Here is a 25254-nt window from a genome sequence, read left to right on the forward strand (position 1 = left end):
GGTGCACTGAGACTATGGAGTGGAGCGTCTTGGGCCTGGGAATCATGTAGTAACGGACATTGTGAAAATTTTTTAAAATACTTGGGACTAAATTGAGAAGAGCCTAAGACAGAGAAATCATGAAAACCCATTTGTTACCTTTGTAAATATTCCTGTTTTGCACCTGATTCTTTTTTTCCAGTTTACAGCACTTTTATAAACATACATTGTTAATAGTATAAATATTACCGTTCTGTTTTAAATAAATGTTTACATGTTTACAGCACTTACTGCTTGATCCTTCCCCTGATTCTGTGTCCGGGGTAAGGGATGGGGACGGTTGGTACGGGATCTCGGTAAGGGTGATGAAGAGCTCCTGGCTGTCGGGGAAATCAGCGATGCCAGCGCTGTCGACTGCCTCGTCCTCCTCATCTCCTTCTTCATCTTCCCCGTCCGCTAACATGTCCGACGAGGAACCGGCCGCGGACAATATCCCATCCTCGGAGTCCACGGTCAGGGGTGGGGTAGTGGTGGCGGCCGCTCCCAGGATGGAATGCAGTGCCTCGTAGAAACGGGATGTGTGGGGCTGGGATCCGGAGCGTCCGTTAGCCTCTTTGGTTTTTTGGTAGCCTTGTCTCAGCTCCTTGATTTTCACGCGGCACTGCGTTGCATCCCGGCTGTAGCCTCTCTCTGCCATGGCTTTGGAGATCTTCTCGTAGATCTTAGCATTCCTTCTTTTGGAGCGCAGCTCTGAAAGCACGGACTCATCGCCCCACACTGCGATGAGATCCAAGACTTCCCGATCAGTCCATGCTGGGGCCCTCTTTCTATTAGATTGCACGGCCATCTCTGCTGGAGAGCTCTGCATAGTTGCCACTGCTGCTGAGCTCCCCTCGATGTCCAAACAGGAACTGAGATTCAAACTGCCCAGACAGGAAAATGAATTCAAATTTTCCCGGGGGTGTGGCTGGTCAGAGCATCCGAGCTCGGACTGCTGTCCAGAGCGTCAACAGAGTGGTGCACTGTGGGATAGCTCCCGGAGCTATTAGCGTCGATTTCCATCCACACCTAGCCTAATTCGATATGGCCATGTCGAATTTAGCGCTACTCCTCTCGTTGGGGAGGATTACAGAAATCGATTTAAAGAGAGCTCTATGTCGAACTAAATAGCTTCATGGTGTGGACGGGTGCAGGGTTAATTCGATATAACGGCGCTAAAGTCGACATAAAAGCCTAGTGTAGACCAGGCCTTAATGTGATTTAACTTTTGAAAATGAGAAGTCATTGCCAAATGACAGGTCTGTTTCCTGCAGACCACTTACATTCTGAGTGAGGATTAAAGAAGGTGAAAAATCTGTTATCTACCACTGAGTCCTTACAGTTCTGAAGTCTGGAGAATAACCATCTGGACCAACTTATATATATAAGTTATATACGTTTTCTAGTGTTATATAATTTATCTAGCTAAATAAAAACATAAAAGAAAACATCAAATTAAAATAAAATGGATTAATATCAAATCATCACATGAATCTAAAATAAACCAATCATTATTTACAAACTTTAATCTGGGAAGGAAGTGGATCTTGTTTGGTGCTCACCCAAGAATAATTAACATTACCAGTTTCAGTGCCAATTTATATTTTTATATTCAAACCAAGTGGCTGATGCCGGGAGGGTTAAATCACTGCAGAGGTGAAATTAATATTTAGACTATGACTTTGATGTCAGCTAAGGTAGTTTGTCTAAATTGCTAGTGATCGTTTAATAATAATTGATCTCCTGCTCCTTCCAAACATATCATTATAAAAGTTTTTCCAGAACAATCCAGGATGACACAGCTTGTTACACTAAACTGGCAAACATAAATTTAGGTGAAAATAACATTTTTTTCAAGATTTAAACACACATCTCCCAACTATAAAATATAAATGTGTGTGAGATTTCAGACAAATGAGGTTATTTAACCTTATGCTGTTTTATATTTTTGAAAAACCATCCTATAGGTGCTGTTTTCAAAACCACGCATGTGCAAGGTCACTGTCAGTCACTTGCTGAACTAAAAAAAATAATAAAACAAAATGCAAGAAGGTTCAGGTAGAGTAGAGGGGAGGGATAGCTCAGTGGTTTGAGCATTGGCCTGCTAAACCCAGGGTTGTGAGTTCAATCCTTGAGGGGGCCATTTAGGGATCTGCAGGTAGAGTAGTGGTTCCCAAACTGGGGTTTGTGAACCCCCCTGGGGGTTTGCAAAATGTTACAGGGGGTTCTTGGGGGGGGGGAAAATCCCTAATGGCGGCCAGGGCTGTCCCTAGGGACCCCGGGAAGCATGGGGCCAGCAGCCTAGAGCCCCTGGACTTCCAAGAGCTAAGCAGATCAAAGCAAGCATATCTATCACACTGAGGAGATTGAAACTTCAAGACTCCTTATAAGAAATGGAAAGGGAGGTGGATATTTTTGGCTGTTTTTAAAATGAAATAGGCAGCTAGTATTGTTTTTAAAATTACTTTGAAGAACAAGTTTAAGCTTTGTTGTAACGTGCGTTGTTTGCCTGGACTGCTCAAGACCTGAATGCTTGTGTGGGAGGAACTCTTTGAGTTGGCTTCTTAAATCCCTTCATGCTTTTCACATCTGATACTCCTTGATGAAACATAGGAGCCTTGTCTTATAACAGGCTTATTCAAAGCGATACAAGCTACAAAAGTGAGATCTTGGATGAGTATTGCTGTTTTCATAATGTAATAAAAATACTATCATGATAAATAATAATTAATAAGAAATAGTGTGTAATAAGCATGTCACAAAAACAAATTTTATATTTCTGAGATCACTGCTTTTATAATTTATACTCAGGTAAAGGAGAAAATCCCTGGAAATATTTATTTTTAGGAGGGGGTTCATGATACTTGACATTTTAGTGAAAGGGGTTCACAGGTTGTTAAAGTTTGGGAACCACTGAGGTAGAGGAATCCCTCTACTAATAAAAATTGGAGAATCAAAAGGTTGATACTTATAGAAGATGGTTGTTACAACTCGTGTGGTTTCAGTCAGCTTCAGGAAACTGGTATATCCCCTTCCCCTCCATGACATTGGCAGTAAAACACATTTATATGATTTATAAAATACAGTTTAGCCAGTGTCAGAAGTACCAGTAGATCACAGAACATTCTTGTAAAAGAAGTTTGATTACTTTTTGCCATCTGGTGAAATGGGAGAGACACCCCCCCCCCAAGCACCCCACCCCAATATCCCCCCACCCAAAACAAAATATTGTTTCAAGTACATTGAGCATGAATTTCGCTTTAATTTCAATACTTTATGGCTGTTATTCCTAATTATATTATTACAGTTAAGGAGCTTGGGGAAATGAATACAGTAAAAACCCTAACATAACAAATTTTGACTTAAATATCTATAAAATATTTTTAAATTTAATTTTAAGAATTTTAGTACAAGTTCAACTTTAAAACTTATCTGCCTTATGTGCATATTAAAATTAGGAAAGGCTCATGTACAACAAAATGTATGGAAGTTCAAAAGCAAATATATTTTCTCATGTACATTGTATATGACTATTTTTACACTGCAGAAAAAGGGCAGAAAGTGGGTTGAACTTTTTTTAATAGATATTTAGAGTAAAACCAGTGAGCAGCTTCCATTCGATAAAGTGTGAATAGTTTCAGTATTACATACCTGTAAAAGTAAAAGCATAAAACATTGGATTAATTTATTTTAACTGCTAAAAATCAATAATTGTCGGTTCTGAATTGGGATGATAGCCCATATAAGATAATAGCCCACTGATACCAGGGCAAATAAATATCCAATAGTAGCAATTCCATTCTACATTTCTGGATGAATAAGGTTTATATGAATATATGACAGACCGTTTTCAAAATTTGTAAGAAGGCATTAATAAAATAAGGAAGTGCTTGGTCTTCAACAGAGAAATTTACATTATCCATAACTTTTTTTTTAAAGGCAACACTTATTTCAAACATTGAAATATAGAAAAAATGTAGAGCTTGTCTACACTGGGACTTAGTGCATGGAAAGCTAGGGTGTGAATGTACACCTCACTAGCTTGCTGCATACTAAGTCACTCTGTGGACCTTGCTACCACATGCAAAAAGTGTCAAAAAGCAGTATGTCCAAGTGCATGACAGAATTTTTAGTGCACTGTAGCAGAGTCCCATACAGTGACTTAGTGCGTGGCAGGCTAGTATGCCGTTCATTCACCCTGGCTTGCTCCACACTAAGTCCCTGTGTAGATAAACTCTTAGGCCTGGTCTACACTACGACTTTAATTCGGATTTAGCTGCATTAATCCGAATTAACCCTTCACCCGTCCACACTACAGAGCCAGTTAATTCGAATTAAAGGGCACTTAAAATCGATTTCTGTACTCCACCTCGACGAGCGGAGTAGCGCCTAAATCGATTTTGTTAATTCGAATTAGGGTTAGTGTGGCCGCACACCACCGAATTACTGTGGTTAAAGTAATGGGGTAGTGTGGCCGCACACCACCGAATTAATGTGGTTAAACACCGAATTAATGTGCTTAGTGTGGCCGCGCACAATCGAATTTATACAACCTGTTTCCCAAATTCGAATTATCTAAATTCGGATTAATCCTGTAGTGTAGACATACCCTTAGATGCCAGTCTAGACTGCACTCTTGTTTTTCCTTGTAACATGTAGCCGCAGTAACAAGTCATACAAGAAGCTTAGTAAGATTTGGATTAATTTCCACTAATTTTGCATTGTGCAGATTTTAGACATGGAGTACCATCCTGTTATCCAAACCCAGAGTAACTCAAATGCTTATTTAAATTGTGTTTATATCCCCTGTTGCGAGTGCTTGTGGTCCAATTGCTTCCTTGATCATATGAATGCTTTTTCTCTAATTTTTGATGTCCCTATCACATGTCTGCTGAATGGGATAATATTGATTAGCTACTTGGCTCAATCCCAAAATAAACAGTCATTTAAACTCAACAGTATTTAATTCCTTAATGTAAATGTGATGTAAACTCTGTCTGGATATAATTGTGAAAATCATCCACAAATTGAGTGATTTGAAAGACATACAACTGGAAATTGGTCTTTTAAAAAGTGTGACGAGAGGAAGAAAGAAACATATGTTAAATGTCTAAATGACTTCTATTAATGTGTTTAATGATTAGTGTTACCTAATACTTGAGAAAAAATATGCAACTTAAACATTTTAACAATTTTTGAAAAGCAGTCTAGAATAATGAGTTCATAAGAATGAATATGCCTTTAAAATAACTATCTTCATAACTCTGTGTGTACTAATTATTCTTCTAGAATAAAGAACTTCTTTTCTTATCAAATGTATACTTATTGGTATATGTAACACATAATGTGCAAGCTAAAAGTATTGTGTGTAATATTGGAAAATGTAGCCTGTTTCTGCTACTGTATTTAACAAAGCATATTTGGGATAATATATTTAAATTGAAATTTTGTTATCCTCTATTTTGATTTCAGACAGATTTAAGAACTATTGGCAAGAAATTCCTCCCCAGTGACATCAATGGTGGAAAGGTGGAAAAGGTACCCAAGAATATGAGTTACTAATTTATCTTCCTCCATCCATTTTGACTTCTTGATAATAGCTATATGTTTCGTCCTATTTGCGTATTCTGGCTCACGTTACTTCATAAATATCTAAATACTGTATCTGCATAGTATGTATGGGTTTTTTTTTTTTAGTGAATACATATATTTAATTCGCAAGTTTTTGACATTTTGAAAAGTGTAAGCCACTTCTGTCTGTGTTTGAGCACAGGCTTCTCTACACCTTTCCCCCGTTCCACCTAATCAGCAGGGTCCTCGAGAAGATAAAGTCGGACACCGCACAGGTCCTCCTGCTTGCCCCGGCGTGGCCCAGGCAGCACTGGTACCGGACCTTCACGGGACTGGCGGTAGCTCCGCCGTGGCCATTGCCACTCCGCCCGGACCTGCTCTCTCAGGACCAGGGCCGCCTCCTCCATCCCAACCTAGCGGCTCTTCACCTCATGGCGTGGCTGATCAGTGGTTAGGTGGAGAGGAAAGGATGTGCTTGGACCAGGTTCAGCGCGTCCTCCTCAAAAGTAGACAGCCCTCCGTGCTTATTTGGCGAAGTGCTCCTAGTTTTGTAGGTAGGCGGCGGACCAGGGCGTCTCCCTGGTGACGGCCCCGATTCAGCTTATCCTTGATTAACTCCTCCACCTGAGGACCCAGGGCCTGGCGCCCTCATTGGTCAGAGTGGACCTGGCAACCATATCGGCCTTCCATCCGCCCGTGCAAGGGCACACGGTCTTTTCCCATGCTATGACTGGCCGGTTCCTTAAGGGTTTGGACCATCTTTTTCCGTATTCTAGACCCCAGTCCCACAGTGGGACCTAAACCTGGTGTTGGATCGTCTCATGGGGCCCCCATTTGAATCGCTGGCGACGTGCTCCTGCTCTCACCTCTCGTGGAAGATGGCCTTTCTGGTTGCAATCACGTCGGCCAGGTGAGTCTCGGAGCTCAGGGCCCTGACCTCCGAGCCGCCGTACACGGTCTTTCATAAGGACAAGGTTCAGCCCCGCCCACACCCCGTGTTCCTCCCGAAGGTGGTCTCCGCCTACCACATGGTTCAGGACATTTTTCTACCGGTCCTCTGCCCCAAGCCCCATGCGTCCAGTGAGGAGCGCTGTCTCCATACGCTCGATGTGTGGCAGACTCTGGCTTTCTACCTCGAGCGGACTAAGCCGTTCAGAAAGTCCTCGCAACTGTTTGTCGCCTCGGCTGAGCGTGCGGGGGCCAGCTGATTTCCACCTAGCGACTTTCCAATTGGATCACTCCGTGCATCCGTTCCTGTTATGAGCTGGCGGGTGTCCCCCCGCCACCCATTGTGAGGGCGCACTCGACTCGAGTGCAGGCCTCGTCGACTGCCTTCGAGGCCCACGTCCCCATCCAGGACATTTGTAGGGCCGCCACGTGGTCTTTGGTTCACACGTTCACCTCGCATTATGCGATCGTCTCCCAGACCATGGAAGACGCTGGGTTCGGCAGGGCTGTCCTCCATCCTGGGAACTTGTGAACTCCTACCAACCTCCAACAGATATAGCTTGGAATCACCTATTGTGGAATACACATGAGCAATCACTCAAAGAAGAAAAGACAATTACCTTTTCCATAACTGGTGTTCTTCGAGATGTGTTGCTCATGTCTATTCCACATCCCACCCTTGTTCCTCTCTGTCGGAGTTGTCTGGCAAGAAGGAACTGAGGGAGGGGGAGCGCGTAGCTCCCCTTATATGGTGCCAGGCAGGCGCCACTCCAGGGGGTGCAGGGGGCGCTCCCTCCTATGGGTACTGCTAGGGGAAAAACTTCTGGCACCGGTGCACGTGGCGAGCACGCACACCTATTGTGGAATAGACATGAGCAACACATCTTGAAGAACACCAGTTATGGATAAGGTAACTGTCTTTTTCAGTTCTTATTTAACCCATCAAAACTATGTTTTTGTAAATATTTCTAGCAATTTTCAAGTTGGTGTTTTATCATGTGTAGCTGGTAGATGGATTTTTAGCCATTGAAACTTCTAAATAGTATGTTGTTTAAGTTTGAGGTTTCCATTTCAGATCATACGAGTGATCTCTTCTCATTTTGTTTTTCATTAGAATTTTTTTTGTTTATCTATTTCCATATCTGCTTTCTGAAGTTTTTTTTTTTGTTTTTTTTGAAAAATTATATCCAGTTGATGAGTTGATAGCTTTTGTCATACTGAGAAATTAGCGTGAAAAGGAATAAAATACTTCAGGCTTCCTCTACCTCAACATAGTTGCACCCCAGATCAGTGTTGAAGTATCGCTGGGTTTTTGGTTTTTGTCTCATGTAATATCCATCAGACCCTGGCAAACACACAGCTTTGAGAACTGATTTAATTTCTAAAATGATTTAAGTGTTATAATTTTCTGACCTCTTATTACACTCTTATGTATTACTTGAAGGGTAGCTGTTAGTTTTCACTGATCACTCAGAGTAGACCAGTTAATTGTACTTGTCATCTACTTCAGGGCTTTGCCCTCAAAGAAAATGCTTGCTGAAATATTTGTTACCATGACCTCATTAGTTCAAAATATGAAAGCCATTCTCTCTAAGAAATATATTTGCATACTGAAAACTTAGTTATTAATCTAGTTGTCCTGGTCACCACTCAATACTATTTTTACTGCCATCTCAGAACAGATTAGAGAATGCAACTCTGTCATGCATTTTCCCAAGACTGTGTTTCACAAAGGGCTCTGCCTTTGGATGCCATGGTGATAGGTGCGTTAGAAGTAACAGAGATAGTAATGGCCAGCTGTTACAGGAAGAAATTACCAAGAAATACAACTATACTTCGTAGGATTGCATGCAGAAAAACAGTGAACTGTGCTTTAAAGCTTCTGCTTGGGGAGGTGAAAAAAGAGTTCAGCACCCTTAGTTTAAATTTCAAAGCTCTCTTATAAATCTATTGTTATCCCTCAGGCATAATCTAATGTATATTGCTACATTATGTGCATTTGAGGGATGTGATTCACACTTTGAGGCATTTATTGCCCTGTATGCAAAACTTAGTACATAATGATATTGATATATATCCAATAGGGTTTGTATGGCAGATAATTTGTCTAATGTACGTTGAATATTCACAGAGCATTTAAGAGCATTAAAGAATTCTTTTAATTATTTTTATCAACCTATTATTTGGCTTTCATTTTCTCTCTCCTGTTCTTTTTGCCTTTTTTGGTTTGTTTATTCATCTTTTCCTGTTAATATGTTCCTCTGTCATGCTATGCTGAGTTGATTGGATCGGAGAGGAGCACATAAGAGGAAGAGTGTAGTAAATCTCACTTCACTGCTTGCAAACTGAGCATAGAAATCTGGGGGCAATATAAGAGGTTAATCTAAAAATCAGATCATGTTGGGGTAATGTGACCTTTGAGTCCAGAACTGACGTATTCCGAGTTGTCACTGAGGCCATATATACATTAACACTTATGTCAGCAAAACATATGTCACTCAGGGGTGTGAAAAAAACAGCCCCCTGAGCCACATAAGTTTAGCGGCATAAGTGGTAGAGTGTGCAGCGCTATGTTGGTGGGAGAGTTTCTCCCGCCGACATAGCTACTGCTGCTTGTTGGAGGTGGCTTAATTATGTCGACAGAAGAACTCTCTCCTGTCAGCATAGAACGGCTACACAAGAGATCTTAAAGCGGTGCAGCTGCATCGGTACAGCTGTGCCACTGTAAGCTCTCTAGGGTAGACATAGCCTGAGCATCAGGAAACTCAGGAATGTCAATTTCTAGAAGTATATCTTTGTTAGTTGAGTCTTAAATTGAATATTAAAATTATCTAGTGAGAATTATCTTTTGGATTCTAAATATCAGCTTGACTATTTTAGATTTTTCTTACCTACCTCTGTTGAAAGAATTAAAAAGAAAAAATACCATAATGCCTGGAAATGTACTGTGTTTTTGTTCTGTTGCTGAAGACAGAGCCCCCAGTAGAGGGAGCACAAATCAACTAACCCAGTGGTTCTTAAACTGTGGGTCGTGACCCCAAAGTGGATCGTGATCCAGTTTTAATGGGGTCACCAAAACTGGTGTTAGACTTGCTGGGGCTGAAGCCCGAGCCCAACCGCCCAGGGCCAAAGCTGAAGCCCAAGGGTTTCAGCTGTGGGTGGTGGGGCTCAGGTTACAGGCTCCCCACCTGGGGCTGAAGCTCTTGGGGTTCAGCTTTGGCCCCTTCACCTGAGGCAGTGGGCTCAGGCTTTGGGGCCCCTCAGCCCTGGGCGGCAGGACTCGGGCTTTGGTCTCCTCCCCCCAGGGTGGCAGGGCTTGGGCAGGCTCAGGCTTTGGTCCTCCTTCCTGGGGTCATTTAGTAATTTTTATCGAAGGGGGTCGTGGTGCAATGAAGTTTGAGACCCCCTGACCTTCCACAAAGTGGAAGACACTTCAACATAATTGGGTTCTGAGAATTATCTCACTGTGAGCTACAGTTGCCAGCACTGTATTTCAGAAATACTGGACAGACCTCAGATGTTCCCAGTCTTGACTTGAGCCTCTGAGGTTGAGTCCCTTCTCCCCTGCTCTTTCTAGAAGTTCTCTGTCTTCAGTTCTGGGTGCTGCACAGAACCCAGGGCCTCAGGTGCTGGGCAGCCGCTGTGGCTTCTGTTCAGATTCTGCACAGGTGCCTGGAGTTGTCAGAGGCTGAAGTTGGTAGTGTTTGCCTGCTGCAGTGCTGTGCACCTCTGGGAGGCTTGGCTGTAACTACCCGGGGACACCATTCCAAATTTCAGTGGGAGGGGCAACTTTCAGCGGGGTGACAGGGCCAAGTTTGAGTCACATTGCAAAAATGTGCATCTGGCAAGTTGCCAACCAGCAGCACTTGGCAAAGTGGAGTACTGTTCTGTCCTGGAATCCAGGTGCAAGAGCATGCTCTGAACCGCTCTGGGAGCACTACACCCTAGTTGAAATACAGGATAAAAGGTGTCCTATACTGAGTAAGTAAGAGAGAGGCCACTTTTTATTTAAATAAGGTATGTCCCCTAAAATATAGGATTGTTGGAATAAACCAAAAGAGCCATGCCCTGGCCTAAGCAGTAACTAGGGAAGCCCCTCTCATTATTAAGCTCCCCCTACAACACACCCTGATCCTGTCTGCTAACAGTGGAGGAGTACTTGTGGCACCTTAGAGATTAACAAATTTATTTGAGCATAAGCTTTCGTGGGCTACAGCCCACTTCATCAGATGCATAGAATGGAACATATAGTGAGAAGATATATATACATACAGAGAACATGAAAAGGTGGAAGTTGCCATACCAACTCTAAGAGGCTAATTAATTAAGATGAGCTATTAATTAAGAACTCTATAACCATTCCATAACTTCTCTCCTAAAAAGACAAAGTCAAAGTACACAGAAGGTTATAGATAAACTATATGATCTTGAACAAACCTTATTCCTAGAATGTTGACTTCCTCATCAGCAGAATCAATTGTTAAAAGCAAATCCATATGTTTCTGTGGAAAGAACATTGTGGCCCAATTATATGACCACTGAGGGAGACCAAAAAAGTATTACTCTCCCTTGTGAAATTGCTTCTGCAGATGTGCAGTGTAGGAGTTGCATGCTGTGCTTTGCAATCCTGGAATGGGCAACCGGGAGTGGATCACTTGATGATTACCTGTTCTGTTCATTCCCTCTGGGGCACCTGGCATTGGTGAAGACAGGATACTGGGCTAGATGGACCTCTGGTCTGACCCAGTATGGCCGTTCTTATGTTCTTAATCATTCAAAACAGTTTAACGGTTGGGGAACCCATGCACATTGACTGTAGAACCAAATGTTACAAACCACATTTATTGAAGGTCCCATCCACCTAACATCAGTTGTTCTCTTTCCATGAGTGTAAATGGTATTTGAGCCATCTTCTTTGTTTTGGTAGTTTTAAATATTTAGCTTTAGTGTTTAATATCATTTTTAAAAAGTAGGCTGTTTTATCTAAGGTTTTAGAGTAGCTGGATTCATGGCAAATAAAGAGAAGTAATCAGATGGTAACTGCTTTATTTCATGTGGTAATATATACAGCCTAGCATGCTTGCATATAATTCTTAGGAAAAAAAGATTTAGTTGGGACCAAAACCACTCCTGCTGATTGGTCTCCTTCCTGCTCAAGGGTATAACATGAGAGATAAAGGAGAGGGAAGATGTCAGAGAGAGGGAGGGAGGTGTTCCTTACACAGACGGAACATCACTAACACGTGGGACTCAAACTCTGATATGTTGGATAAGAGGAGAAACGTCTGAAAAACAGGCACATACCGTTAAAGATGTGACCATTAGAATTTCTTTAGGTTTAGAGATTTGGACTTCCTTAGGTGAGGCTAGGGAGTCTGAAATCTGTGGAGTTTTTTTGTGCAGTTTTCATTATGATCAACTCTTTTCAATTTTTGTAGCAAACTTTATTTTATTTAAATCATGTTAGAGCTGGGATTTATTTTCCTGGTAGTTCCCTATAGTCTGTTCCAAAGAGAAGTAAATGATCTTCTGAGATAATGAATGCTGAGGAGAACTTTTTGTCTGGATATTGCTTTGTTTCTGAGTCAGAGGCCCAGATCAACAGGTACCGTTATCAATAAGTTTATTTTCTAAAATGAACAATATTTGAGTAATTAAAATCACCTGATATGCAGCAGATCTGACAACCTCTTCAATCTTTTTAGTATTTATTACTTCTGTGGGATATACCATAAATTATTCAAACACTGCAAAAGCACATGAGATCATGTAAAAATGGGACATTATATAAGTAAGCCTGGTTGTTGTGATTCAACAATACTTGCTGCTTGGGATTCTCTCCAAGCCATAACCAGTCATTTGTGACTGAGAGGAACTTGAGAAAAAAAATCAGAAAGTACATTTCAAGTTATTTATGGGAGGAGTGCCACTTTTACTTTCTTCTTCTTTGAATTTAACACATGATTAAAAGTTTCTAGATTATTTTGGAAAGTATTTTCAGATCAGCTGTAACTGTCTGCATATTGAATACATGCATTTCTAATTAATCTAATCTTCCTTGGGAAATGACTTTTTTTTTGTAAAATAACTAATGTGAGTGCCGAGACACAGAGATTTGCAGATTTAAGTCTTAAGAATTACTCACAGTTAAGATACCTTGAAAGACAGCACAGAGTCCATATAAAATATTTTGTGACAGACAAGAGATGTGAAGTGTGACACAGGTATTCAGATATCATCACTGGCACACAGGTTCATTGTATTTGCGTGTATTAACACACACATTTTATTCTCTATATATGTTTTGCATGGTTTTTAAAATCTGTATTACCAACATCAACCACCAGATGGCTACATTAGCTTAAAATTAAAATCCCCCCCCCCCCCTTCGCCAAATGCATATATACAATGAATAACCAAGAAGCATCTTAAATTAAATACAAATAAGACTTGTAAAATGCTTATTATTGTTGGCAGGTTTAAAGTATTTCTTTAGTTTTCTGTTACAAGTTAAATATTCACCTCAGAAAAAGTGCTAAAAAGGAACTTCATTTCTGATAATTGATTGGAAAGGTGCTTTTGGAAGTAATCAAACCTAACTGGAGTTATGAGTTACCCTGTAATTACTATGCATTCTCTTTAAAGTTACATAGTAGGTTTCCTACTATTTCTGTAGTAATTTAAGTCACATCAGTAGCATGCATGATTGTATACTTTTGTTCCTTCCTCAGCTTTCACTGGCCATTTTTTTTCTTGATTGTCATATACATTAGTTGGTGAAATCAATCAAGTAATACAGGATGGTCTAACTTTTTCATAATGTGAGCCACATGTTAGGAAGATCACATTGTGGAACTCTTCCTTTCTCATTCGCTATCCCACTTTTGACTATGTAGCATCTGTGACAACTACAGTAATTGCTTACATAAGAATATATTGTTAGGTAAGTAGTTATTTTCATCTTGAATGCACTTGCACTCAACTGACATAGCTCTCATCAACGTGTATAATGACTTCTTAGCCAAATGTCAAAACCAGTACTCCATCCTCATTTTCTTTTATCTGGTAGCCACCGTAGACACAGTGGTCCATGCTCCTCCTCTTGAAATTTTATACTCTGTTGACTTCTTTTCTTGGTTTTCCTTGTACCTCTCTAGTCACCTCTCCAGTGTTGGATCCTCCTCATCCACCCTCTAGCTTTCTGTGGCTGTTTCACAGGACTCTGTCCTTGGCCTTCTTCTTGTCTTCCTCTACACCTTATCTCTGAGTAAGCTCATTGCAAACACAGATTCAACTACCATCTGTATGCTGACGACTCATGGATGTACCTCTCTGTTCCAGATGGGACTCTTTCTGTCCAAACTAATATCTCTGCCTGTCTCTCTAATATCTCATAGAAGTCTAGCTGATGGCTCGAGCTCAGCATGGCTAAAAGAGCTCTCTTAATGCACTGTCCCCACCCCACAGCCATCTGTGTTATCTTCTTTCTCTGTCTCTGTGGACAAGACAATCATCATGCCTTTCATTCAGGCCTGTAACCTGGATGTTATCTTCAACTTGGACTTCCTTCTGTGTCTTCACATCCAGGATGTGTTTAAAACTTGCTGATTCTTTCTATATAACATCTCTAAGATATGTCCTTTTCTATAGATCCACTCACACAGCGAAAACTCTTGTCCAAGATCTCATCATCTCATGTCATGATTACTGCAACATCCTTTTCTCTGGCCTTGACAAAAGCAGTCTTACCCTATTCATATCTATTCAGAATGTTGCTGCAGAGATGATTTTCCTAGTCTGTGGTTTTGATCCTGTCACCTCTCTCTTTGTTTCCCTCCATTAGCTCCCTCTTTTTTCTATTGTATCAAACATAAGCTTTATGTCTTCGCTTTCAAGGCCCTTCATGGCCTATCCTCATTCTATCAATCACCTTTCATTCAGCATCAAAAGGTTGGATTTTTCTCTGGGCATGGTTACACTGGAAACTTCAAAGCGCTGTCGCGGGAATGCTCCTGCTGCAGCGCTTTGAAGTGCCAGTGTGGTCATGCGCGAGCGCTGAGAGAGAGGTCTCCCAGAGCTCCTGGTAATCCGCCTCCAAGAGGGGATTAGCTCCGAGTGCTGGGAACACCACTCCCAGTGCTTGGAGCCTGTTTACACTAGCGCTTTAAAGTGCTCAGACTTGCTGTGCTCAGGAGGGTGATTTTTCACCCCCCTGAGCCAGGAAGTTATAGCGCTATAAAATGTAAGTGTAGACAAGCCCTCTGATCGGCCCATGACATCAGCTTTGAGCGCTCACTGTTATATATTCAAACAAACCTTTCCATGCTTCTCTATGTTGGCCTTCATGCTTGGGAGATGCTCCCTCTAAACTTCCACAAAGCCACTTGATTACTCTTCAAATCCCTCCTTAAAAGTCTGTCCTTTGCCATGATATCTACAAAAAAATTTGACAATTGTACAGCGCGTAGCTCAGTGGGTTCCTGGTCTATGTCTAGGACTCGTAGGTGCTATCATACTACTACTAATTAATACCTTAAGTGTGGTGTTCATTTTAGGGAAAAAATCAGTCTCCTTTTGCTTTTCATTTAATCTCTATACTGATTTATTCTGTTCTTCTCTCCTCAGCCTGTGTTGCCTACTCCTTGGCTCCCCTGCATATTTATCACCTGGCAATGATTTCTAACTCCACACCCAAGGGGATGGGAGGGTTGATAGTTGCCTGTAGTTTCAGTCCTGCTGCTGCCTCCATTCCCTTGGACAGCTCCTGCTTCCACTTCCTCTTCTATGCATCATTATTCTCTAATGAAGCTGTTTTTGCTTGGAAGTCTTTAAGAAAACCCCACATGACATTGGATACAAGAAGAAGCCAAACCAATTTGATATGTCAACTCTGTGGTCCACCAGAAAGTACTCTGCAGACCAGTTTGGGAACAGATGAAATAATGCATTTCAGGCATTTAGGAATGAAGTACAACAGCAGTTTTGGAAACAGTTGTGCATATTCCATTTTCCAGTCATACGTCCCATAACATAACCTGAATTATAAAAGATAGGTATTGGTAATAGTTTATAAGAAAATCCTTTCATAACATAGGGCCCACAGGCATCAACTTGTGAAATAAAATAGTTAAAATATACTCTTCTGTCTAGATTACTTATTTGCTACATTTTTTATACACTTTATATCTTCCCTACCTGGCTAGAATTGTAGAATCTATTACTTGTATTCAGAAGGAGAGCACTAATGGCCTTCTGTCTGCTGATGATCAATATACATTGTAATATGGACAGCCTTATGTGCCTGAGAGAAAGATGTCAAGCACCTGCCTCCAAAACCAGTTCTTGACTGATGTAATGGGAGTACCAGTGTTTTATCTAGAGCAGAGGTTCCCAAAGTGGGTGATACCGCCCCCTGGGGGGTGCTGGAACGATCCAAGGGGGCAGTAGTAGCCTCGGGTGCAATTGGGGGGCGTTGAATAAAAATAAGGGGGCGGTGGAAGCATAAAGAAAGAAGAGAATATAAGAAAATTTTGAAAAACCGTTCGTACATGTTTCATCTGTTGTGTAACATAGAGTTAAAGTTGTAGTGATTACTTTATTTTCCAAATCAATTCACAAATTATAACCGATCAGGTGTCAAGTCCGCCAACAGCTCTTAACAAGCAAGTGTTGGCAGGCGAGCGTGTCGCACATTGTCGGGAAGTCCAGCATGCATCGGCAGGAATACGTGCTGTAATGACTTGTTTACAATATGATACTATAAATAGGCGACATGTATGAAATCTGATTTAGATTGTTTCTGAATTGTGTAAAAAGCAGTTAACAATAGTGCAATAAGTATTTAAAATTTTTTATTCATATTCGATACCTTCGATCTTTACGGATTACAGATCACATACAAAGCAAATTGTATTATTGTTGTTTCAATAAAACATCAATTTACACGTGAGTATTTTTATACGTTTTCTTACATATCTACCGTACGTTTGTGTCTCTAGTGCTTACTCATAATAAAATCGTAGCAGGCTTGTGTCGGTACAGTACTATTTGAAGTGTACAGTCAATATATTTGTCATATTTTTTATTACAATATTAACAAAAACGGGAATGAAATCATAAAAAAACTGTTAACTATTAACATTTATTTATATCTATCGAATCATCTGTGTTAATTGGTAAATAAGGCGTGTGTTAATAAGGAACAATTATTTAAATAAGGGCAAACTAAATTAAAACTATTAACTGATTTTTAATTGCATATTGATTATTTTTTAAATTAATTATTTCTGGATAAATTTAGTTTGATAGTTGACAATTTAATATCAAATACATATATCTAATGCTGAGCAAAGAACAAAACCCAGTTTATTAGTTTCATTAGTATTTTAGTTTGGTGGTCTTTTGCCGTCTTACGCAAAAACCACTGTATACCTGATGTTGTGGGCGATATTCTAATAACACATCTTTCTTTACTATATTGTAGGACGTAGGTAGAAATATAGATACATAAAAGAACGCAAATTTGTCACTGCATCTTTCTGTTTGTTCGCTTAAAGAAGGTAGATTTCCAGGGCGGCGCTGAGTAATTTTTTTTCTGAAAAGGGGGCGGTAGGCCAAATAAGTTTGGGAACCTCTGAGCTAGAGCCATACTCCATGGTCCAAAATAGTTCTAATTTATTAATCTTCTGGGCATGCTGGTCTTGCCTGTTTGTTTGCTGTAGGTGTGAGGGAGATTCTGCTGGAAAATCATAAATATCTACAGTATGTGTTCATTTGCTTATATATGCTAATTCAGTGAAGAAGGTCAGTGCATTTGTCTATTTATATAATTGAATTTTTAAACTTAAGGAATACTCTGAGCAAAGGATAAGCACTCCTTAATATCGAACGATTGTATAAATCAAAACAAAAGTAGATTGAGCAATACTTAGCTTAATTTTACAATTCTGAGCTATTGTATGATAATATTTTAATTTATTTAAATAGTACATTTGGGGTCGAAAGGGGTAATTTTAAATTGTTGGATACCAAGTCATTTTATTTTAAAAATGACTAAAAAGATTTAGTTTAGAGAAACAAGAAATGGTAGGTCAGCTCTTATGAATTGTTTCTCTTGCTGCCAGTTCAGGGGTGTGACTCCCACTGCTTTAATCCCAGGTATTCTTTTATATATCTTTGAGGATGCCACAATTAAAGCCAAACAAAATAATAAATTATTAACTAGGGCTATTTTATTATTAAAGTGAGGAGAAGAAAACATGAAACAAAACTGATAGAACCCAAATGATAAACTGGTTAATTCTGTTAAAATCTCTTCTGTATGCCACTCAGAGAGCATTTAACAGAGATTACATCTTGGAGAGTGAACCGCTTCTGGGGATGTTCTTCATTTGATAAGTTGAGACCTAAGTATATATTGTCCCAAATTTACTAAGGACAGCTTAGTATCTCATAGGTATAATTGAGCAAAAGAATTTGGTTAAGGGCAGGAGAATCCTGTTGACTATTAATAATAACCAGACAGTTTAGAACAGGGCAAAATAAGCAATCTTATGAAATCAAAGAAGATATTTAAATCAGTTACTTAGAAGAAGCCATTTAAAGAGCTGTCTTGAAACAGCTAATTACAAATATTAAGATTCTAAAAATTGATTAAATCCCACTATTTCTCTGTTAAACAGTGTTTAGCCCCTGTCTGCTCTCCAGGAATATATGGTATAACCACTTGGTAATTTAAAGGAGAAACTATTAAGATATTAAGTTACAACAGCATTTCCATATCCCAATAAAATAATCACGCACATTTTTAAATCAAATCCTTTGAAAGTGTCTTAGTTAACTTCCTCTTACCAATCCATGCTGAAGTTTTGGGAACAGTTCTTGGTTTGATTTCTTCTTGAATCTTCTCTGATTTTCTTAGCTGTCTGTGGTAGCTTGCTTTTAAAGATGAACAGGATAAGTTGATGCATGCTTGCTATTTAAATAGGCTAGCAGGTGTATGTGTGCGTGTTTGAGCATGGTTATCAGGGAGCGTGTTTGTATGAGGAGTGCTCACTTCAGAGGTTTTTTAAATACTCTTCTCCTTCCTTTGCCCATGAAATTAGAGGAAAACAGACCTCTTCCAGGGTTTTCTAGATTTAAAGACGGTTGCTGTCATTCTCTTTGGCTCATTAAGTTCCATTGGGTTGTCCTTTGTCGCCCCTTCATCTTATGAACATGTAGTTTGTTAATTCATATATGCATTAGGGTTGTCATTCTTTCTTGATGTCATATTTCCTTTGTCTTTATGGCAGGAAATTCTCAGGACATCTTTAAAGTTAATTTTAGCTTTTTCTTTTTATTCACTCCATTTCTGAGATGTTTCTTTAATTTTATGAGAGACCAGCTGGAAATTAATTTCTATTTTCAAAAAGTCCAAGCACTCCAGTTCTTTATACAAAGTTTTTTAGTTCTTTTTAAACAGTGTTCTAAAAAATTCAGTAATTCTTAAAAAGAGTCTTTAGCTTAAATAGTTATTAAAGAAATTGCTGATTTTTTATAACAGTTTTTGGAGAAATGATTCTTCTGGTCTTCCTGAGGTAGGTGAGGGAGTTTCTTGAGCAAAGCCAGTAATTAATTCTCCATTAATATAAATATTCTGTACTTAAATGGCTTTTTACACTAGTAATTAGTTTAGCAAGATCATTCGATTCCATGTTGGTGAATAAAGCATTTTACTGTTTACACTGCAATGACATTAGGAATTCTGAGGCGCTTTGCATTTAGCTAGCATATTTGCAAGTATGCATTTCACAAAGATGTTTGCCATTTCAGCATTTAAGAAATTAACGAAAGGTTTAAAACATTTCCAACTACACGTTTTTCCTAGAAGCTTTTCTTTGCAAAGAGGGGAAGGCTGGGCTTACTTTACCTCTAGGCTTTATGGTTTGATAAGAATCTTCAGTGTTAATTCGCCGTGAAGTCCTTTTAACGAAATTGTGTTTACCAGTTACAGTCTTTACATTTAAAACTCCTATCAAACATTCTGTTCAAAGCACCTATCATACCAACCAAGCATACATCCATTTTTCAAAACATAGCATAGAAGTAATTGACACAGAAAATGTAAAGCAAGAAAAAGTTAAAAATGCAGCTTTTCTGATTTTATAGAAACACCCTTAGGAGTAATAAATGTGGTTTTATGGACAAGGAGGAGTTACCTCCCTGACATTTACTTGTCTCTGTTAAACCAGAAAGCAGAAGCCTCCTGGAAATTCCTTTGGTTAATTTGATTTTTTTAATAACAAAACTAAATAAAATATGCACAAGTATTGTTATGTTTTCAAATATCTTGGCTATAACATACTTGTTGTGACATGTTCGGTCACAGAGATCCCCTTGGGACTGTCACCTGACGTGCTGAAATTACCTCTGAGCCCATTTTCTCTGCCAGCTTGGGACTCCAGAACCCTGCCTTGTTGAGCCAGACATGCTAGCCTGCGGCAACACAGACCCAGGTCTGGTCCATGCCTCCAAAGCTGCAGACTTTAACTAAAACTGCTCAGCAGCTTACCTATCTGCAGCACCCAGACACCGAGCTCCCAATAGGATCCAAACCCCAAATAATTCTGTTTTACTCTGTATAAAGCTTATACAGAGTAAATTCATAAATTGTTCGCCCTCTATATCACTGATAGAGAGATATGCACAGCTGTTTACTCCCCCAGGTATTAATCACTTACTCTGGGTTCATTAATAAACAAAAGTGATTTTATTAAGTATAAAAAGTAAGATTTAAGTGGTTTCAAGTAATAACAGACAGAACAAAGTAAGTCACTAAGCAAAATAAAGCAAAAACCCGCAAATCTAAGCCTAATACATTAAGAAATTGATTACAGGCAATATATCACCCTCAGAGATGTTCCAATAAGCTTCTTTCACAGACTAGACTCCTTCCTAGTCTGGGCCCAATCCGTTCCTTTCGTACAGTCCTTGTTAGTTCCAGCAGACATCTCATGTGGTAAGCTGGGGTTTTCTCACGACTGGCCTCCTTTGTCCTGCTCCACCCCCTTTTATAGCTTTGGCACGAGGCGGGAATCCTTTGTCTCTCGTGGTCCCCAACCCTCCTCCTAAATGGAAAGGTACCAGATTTAAGAAGGCTTTCAAGTAACTAAGACACTTTACAACTGATTGTTTCTGGAGCACCGTTAATGGCCTCCACTTAATATGTTTACATCAGTGATACAAGTTTATATCTTATTCTCCTAACTCCAGATATAGAAATAATAAATGCAAACAAATAGGATGAACACACTTAGTAGATTACAAGCTTTCTAATGACACCATAGAAGGGGTATTTAGCGTGTAACATATTCGAGTTATGTCATATTCATAAGCATATTTTCATAAAGCATATGGAGTGCAACGTCACACCCTCCTGCTGAACTTACTGCCAGAGACTTGGACACTGTCCATGGTGGAGGCAGTACATTTAAAATTCTGGTTCAGCTCTGGTCATACTACCATCCAGCGTTATCAAACACTATAATGCTATTCATAGGGGTTCTTGTAAAGTTCTGGGTTCCTGGTCCCCAGGTGCCCGAAAATGTGTAGGCCTGTTATGCTTTTGCTGCTGTGCCAAGCTTCCAGCCTGTTTACAGGGATAAGCTGAAAAGCAACATGCTTGTGGGACTGTCTTGTCACCAACCCTAGCATGTATAAAAGTTTTTTCCAAAAATCAGGTATGTCACACATCTTCAAAGCATTTACCATTAATATTAACTCCTTTGTCTTGACCCAGAGGTGAAGTAGTCAAAGACACAAGATAACCAGCAAATCCCTGGCGGACAGGCTCTGTTCACACAGTTTAGCTTGTTCAGTGTCTATTGCATTTCCCAATTCCTTTGTGTACCATGGTAGGGGGTTAGACACAGAGTCTCTTGTCTTTTAGTGAAGGCTCTTAATTCAGGTATGTGTTTGGGGTGTTAGCAAGGAAAGGGTGCAGTGCAACCAGGCCTGCCCTCAGCCCCTCCCTCTGAATCTCTGTGTCATGCCCCACCCCTGCTTGTGAAACTTCCTAAATGCAATGTTTTTCTTCTTTCTGCCTTGAAGAGACAGTTTTATCTCTTACAAGTGTAGCAGGAACAACATCCTTCAATGGAGTGCTTTGGATTGGTAAGATCCCCTCGGTCAGCCCACACTCTGTTTCCAAAAGGTCAGTTGGGTGGACTCTCCCCTCCAGGATACATGCCCCTGTGCACCTAGGGCAGGGCCTTGTCCCCTGCTGACCTGCAGCTTCCTGGCAGTCAGCAGCTGGGAAGGCCCCCCTGTTACCAGATGGATCATCCCCCTACCCCAGGGAGATGATCCCAGTACAGGAGCTGGCTCTATCCACCCCCTCCTGCAGGGACCGGCCTTGAGCCCCGGGGCTATAGGAACTGGTCTCAACCATCCCTGCCCCTAGCAGCCCATTTTCTACTGCTACAGAGGAATTAAAGAAACATTCTCCTATTTCCCCAGCAGCACATGTGACTTTCAGCACAAGATTCCTTCTTGCTGCTAACAAACCCTGGGACAGATTCTGCCACATCAAAAAAGTCATTCCCCAGTAGAAACGGTGCAAAATTGTATGCCACTGCTGTGACAGTCAGTTCAGCCTGCAAATCACCAGTTTCCATGTGTACCTTAGCTAAAGGTTCAAGGACTTTGTAACCTCCCACCAATTCTAATTCTGCCATTCTTCCTGGTAACAAATCCTTCTCATGGATCAGGTCCCTCCTGACTACAGAAATCTCTGCACCAGTATCCCTCCGCCTAGAAGAACTTTGTCATTAAGCTTAACAGCATACAGATGCTCACTGCTTGGTTGTGTAGAAGCAACCTTTACAAATCCTGTGTGGTAAGAGGCAGTAGCCTGGGATACCCCTGTGCTCTGAGAAACAGCAGTTTCATGTGTTACCTGGTGCTTGTTCCCACTCAGCCCAGGGCATTTATTCCTCAGGTGCTCAGTGGAATTATAATGATAGCACCTTCTGGGCTCCTCTGCTTGTACAGGAGACTTGGGATGAATAACAGGGCAATGGGGCGATGAACGCCCAGCCTCCTTTTTCTCAGGGGTAAAACAGTGATTCTGCTTTCCACCAACCCTGTACCCCTCTGCCAGTGGTTTGTTTAATTGCAGCTTGTGATTGCTCATAAGAGTCTGCATATTCAGCTAATTCACCCACTGCATCCACCTTTTTGTCCCACAAGTACTGTTTTCGTCACTACACGTATTCAGGAACTGCTCCTGAGCAACCAAATTACACATTTCTTCAAAGCTTGTAATGCCTTTTCCCCTCACCGTCTTGTCTAACAAATCCCTCATTTCATTTACATAAGACATTACTTAATCCAGTTTCCCTCTTAAGTCTCCTGAATTTAACGCTGTAGGTTTCAGGTGTAATCTGAAACTGTTTCAAAACCAATTCCTTAAATATACCATAGTTTGAAGCATCAGTAATAGCCATCTTAGTGACTATGTCCAGAGCTCTTTCAGTCAATTTTTCAACCAAAGTAGTCATCTTTTGATCCTCAGGAATCGCATGGAGAGTGCACAGTCTCTCAAAGGTGACAAAATATTTGGCAGTATCACCGGATTCATCATATGGTGGGCATAACTGTTCCCATCTGTGGATTTTTGGGGAAGTGAAGCCAGCTGCTGAAGAGTTCTGTCTCTTCCACTCCATTATAGCCAGTTCATGCTTCTGGGTCTCAATTTGGGCCTGCATTTCTTTGTCTTTTCATTCCAGGGCAGCTTTTTGTGCTTCAATCTGAGCCTGTTTCTGGGCCTCAGTTGCTTTGTCTTTTAACTCCAGAGCTTGCTCCCTCTCTCGCTCCTTCTCCTGCCTTTTTTCATCAGCCTCCAGCTGCCTGAGTTCCAGGTGCGCAGCTGGTGCGCAGCTCTCTCCCTGGCAATTTGCGCATCAGTTTCCATTTGTCTTAATTCCATCTGCCTTTTGTGTTCATTTTCCTTCTCAGCAATCTGCAACCTGTGCAGTTCTAGCTTCTTCTGAGCTTCACTCTTGCTCATTTTGCTTACTTTTCTGTCCCTATTTCCCTTACCCGAAATAAGCAAACAGAAAATATCAAACCAGTAACTTCTTTGTCTGTTCTTCAGCCACCACACTCAAAACTCACTTAAAATCATTACCAGTGTCTCAAAGCAATCAGCTGTGCACATATCCTGCTGACTACGCCACTGTGACGGGTTCGGCTTGGGACTGTCACTTAGTAGATTACAAGCTTTCTAATGACATCATAGAAGGGGTATTTAGTGTGAAGCATATTCCAGTTATGTCATACTCATAAGCATATTTCCACAAAGCATATGGAGTGCAACCTCACACTTGTAAAGGCACAAACAAGTTTGTAATGACCTAATATTAAAAATGTTATAATAATTTTATTAAGATCATTTTGCATCAATAGTGAGGTCTTCCTCCCCACCAAAAGCTTAAATTGTAGGTGTATTTTGATATGCAGGAAAGATGTGGACATAGTTTGCTGTGATGAAATGGTGTGTCTGAGAGTCCTATGTGCTTCAAGCTAGGAATGCATTATAAAAATAATCTAAAAATTGACAGATCTGCAGTTACAGGACCTAGCAGATTTTTTTTTTAAATGTATTCGATTAAGACTAGTAAAGGAAAAGGTAGGAGATCATATTTTAACAGATGCTTTGCTGGAAGAAAGCTAGTTGATACATTTTGCTCTTAATATTTTTCAGTAATATTGCTTCATGTACTAAAGTGACCTGATCCATGTAGGTTTTGCCTTTTAATTTCGTTTTAAACACAGGAAAGGAAAGGAAAACCTGAGGCTTTATATTTGAAGGATGCTATCTGTAGTATAAGCTTTTCTTATCTAGTTTGTTTCTGTATGTTAGTTTTTCTAATGGTTTCTTTAATTATTATCTTTTCAGTTGATTTTTTAAACTTTGCAATTACCTTTAAAATGTAAAATCACTAACAATTTCAAGTGTATTTTTTAAAATCAGACCATTTAAAAAATTTGTGCCCCTCATATAATTTTCAGAAGCCATTGTTCAAGATTCAGTGTCCTGCTCTATGACAGCAGGTGATTTTTTTTTTTCTATTATGTTTGTGATAAAGGCAAGTAAGATACTCCTTGCCTGGGGAACTCTCAACATAGAGTTAAAAGTACTTTTCAGTGACAGTGTTTTAAACCCAAAGATTTCAAAGCATTACTAAAATTGAGTTAAGGCTTATCCTCTGTGAGGTAGAATAGTAGTATTATCCCCATCGTACCAATGGAGAAACTGTGTCCCGAAATTAGTGGGCTGACTTTTAAAGAGGCTGAGTGCCTGAGGTTAACTTAATAGTAGTTGCAGCTGCCTAGGACCTCTAAAAATAAAACCACAAGTGACTTGCCCAGTGTCACAAAATGAGTACATGACATTACCTGGAACAGAGCCTGGAAGTCCTTACTTTCAATCCTGTGCTTCAAAGCCATATTTCCTGTCCAATCCCAGTAGTGTTGAAGGTGGTTGTGATTTCACCAGTTTTTGAAAGGGAAATACAGAATTCTGAGCTCAAAAGTGAAGAAGGATCTGTTTTAAAATATTTAATTTATGAAAGGTGTGTAAACTCATTAATTAGTTAAGTAAACAGATATTGCAAGCATATATTTTATTAGGGGTTTAGTTTCTTAATGGAGCTTTGCACTTTTAAGTTTTCA

The 25254-nt window shown here is 40.2% G+C and overlaps 1 protein-coding gene across 2 annotated transcripts in view; it reads left to right on the plus strand.

The window, feature by feature from the left end:
- Positions 1-25254, plus strand: part of LOC113407119 (tudor domain-containing protein 3) — a 259992-nt gene that overhangs the window by 83821 nt on the left and 150917 nt on the right. For both annotated transcript variants that reach the window (XR_003899863.1, XM_026655218.1), the window contains exon 3: positions 5491-5556. Coding sequence is in view for 1 of the 2 variants with exons in the window: in XM_026655218.1 (XP_026511003.1) it covers positions 5491-5556 (66 nt within the window). In the remaining variant the exon portion in view is untranslated. The remainder of the gene's footprint in view (positions 1-5490; positions 5557-25254) is intronic.

Source organism: Terrapene carolina, unplaced genomic scaffold (assembly GCF_002925995.2).
Source record: "Terrapene carolina triunguis isolate 2854851 unplaced genomic scaffold, T_m_triunguis-2.0 Scaffold18, whole genome shotgun sequence".
Classification (NCBI taxonomy): Eukaryota; Metazoa; Chordata; order Testudines; family Emydidae; genus Terrapene; species Terrapene triunguis.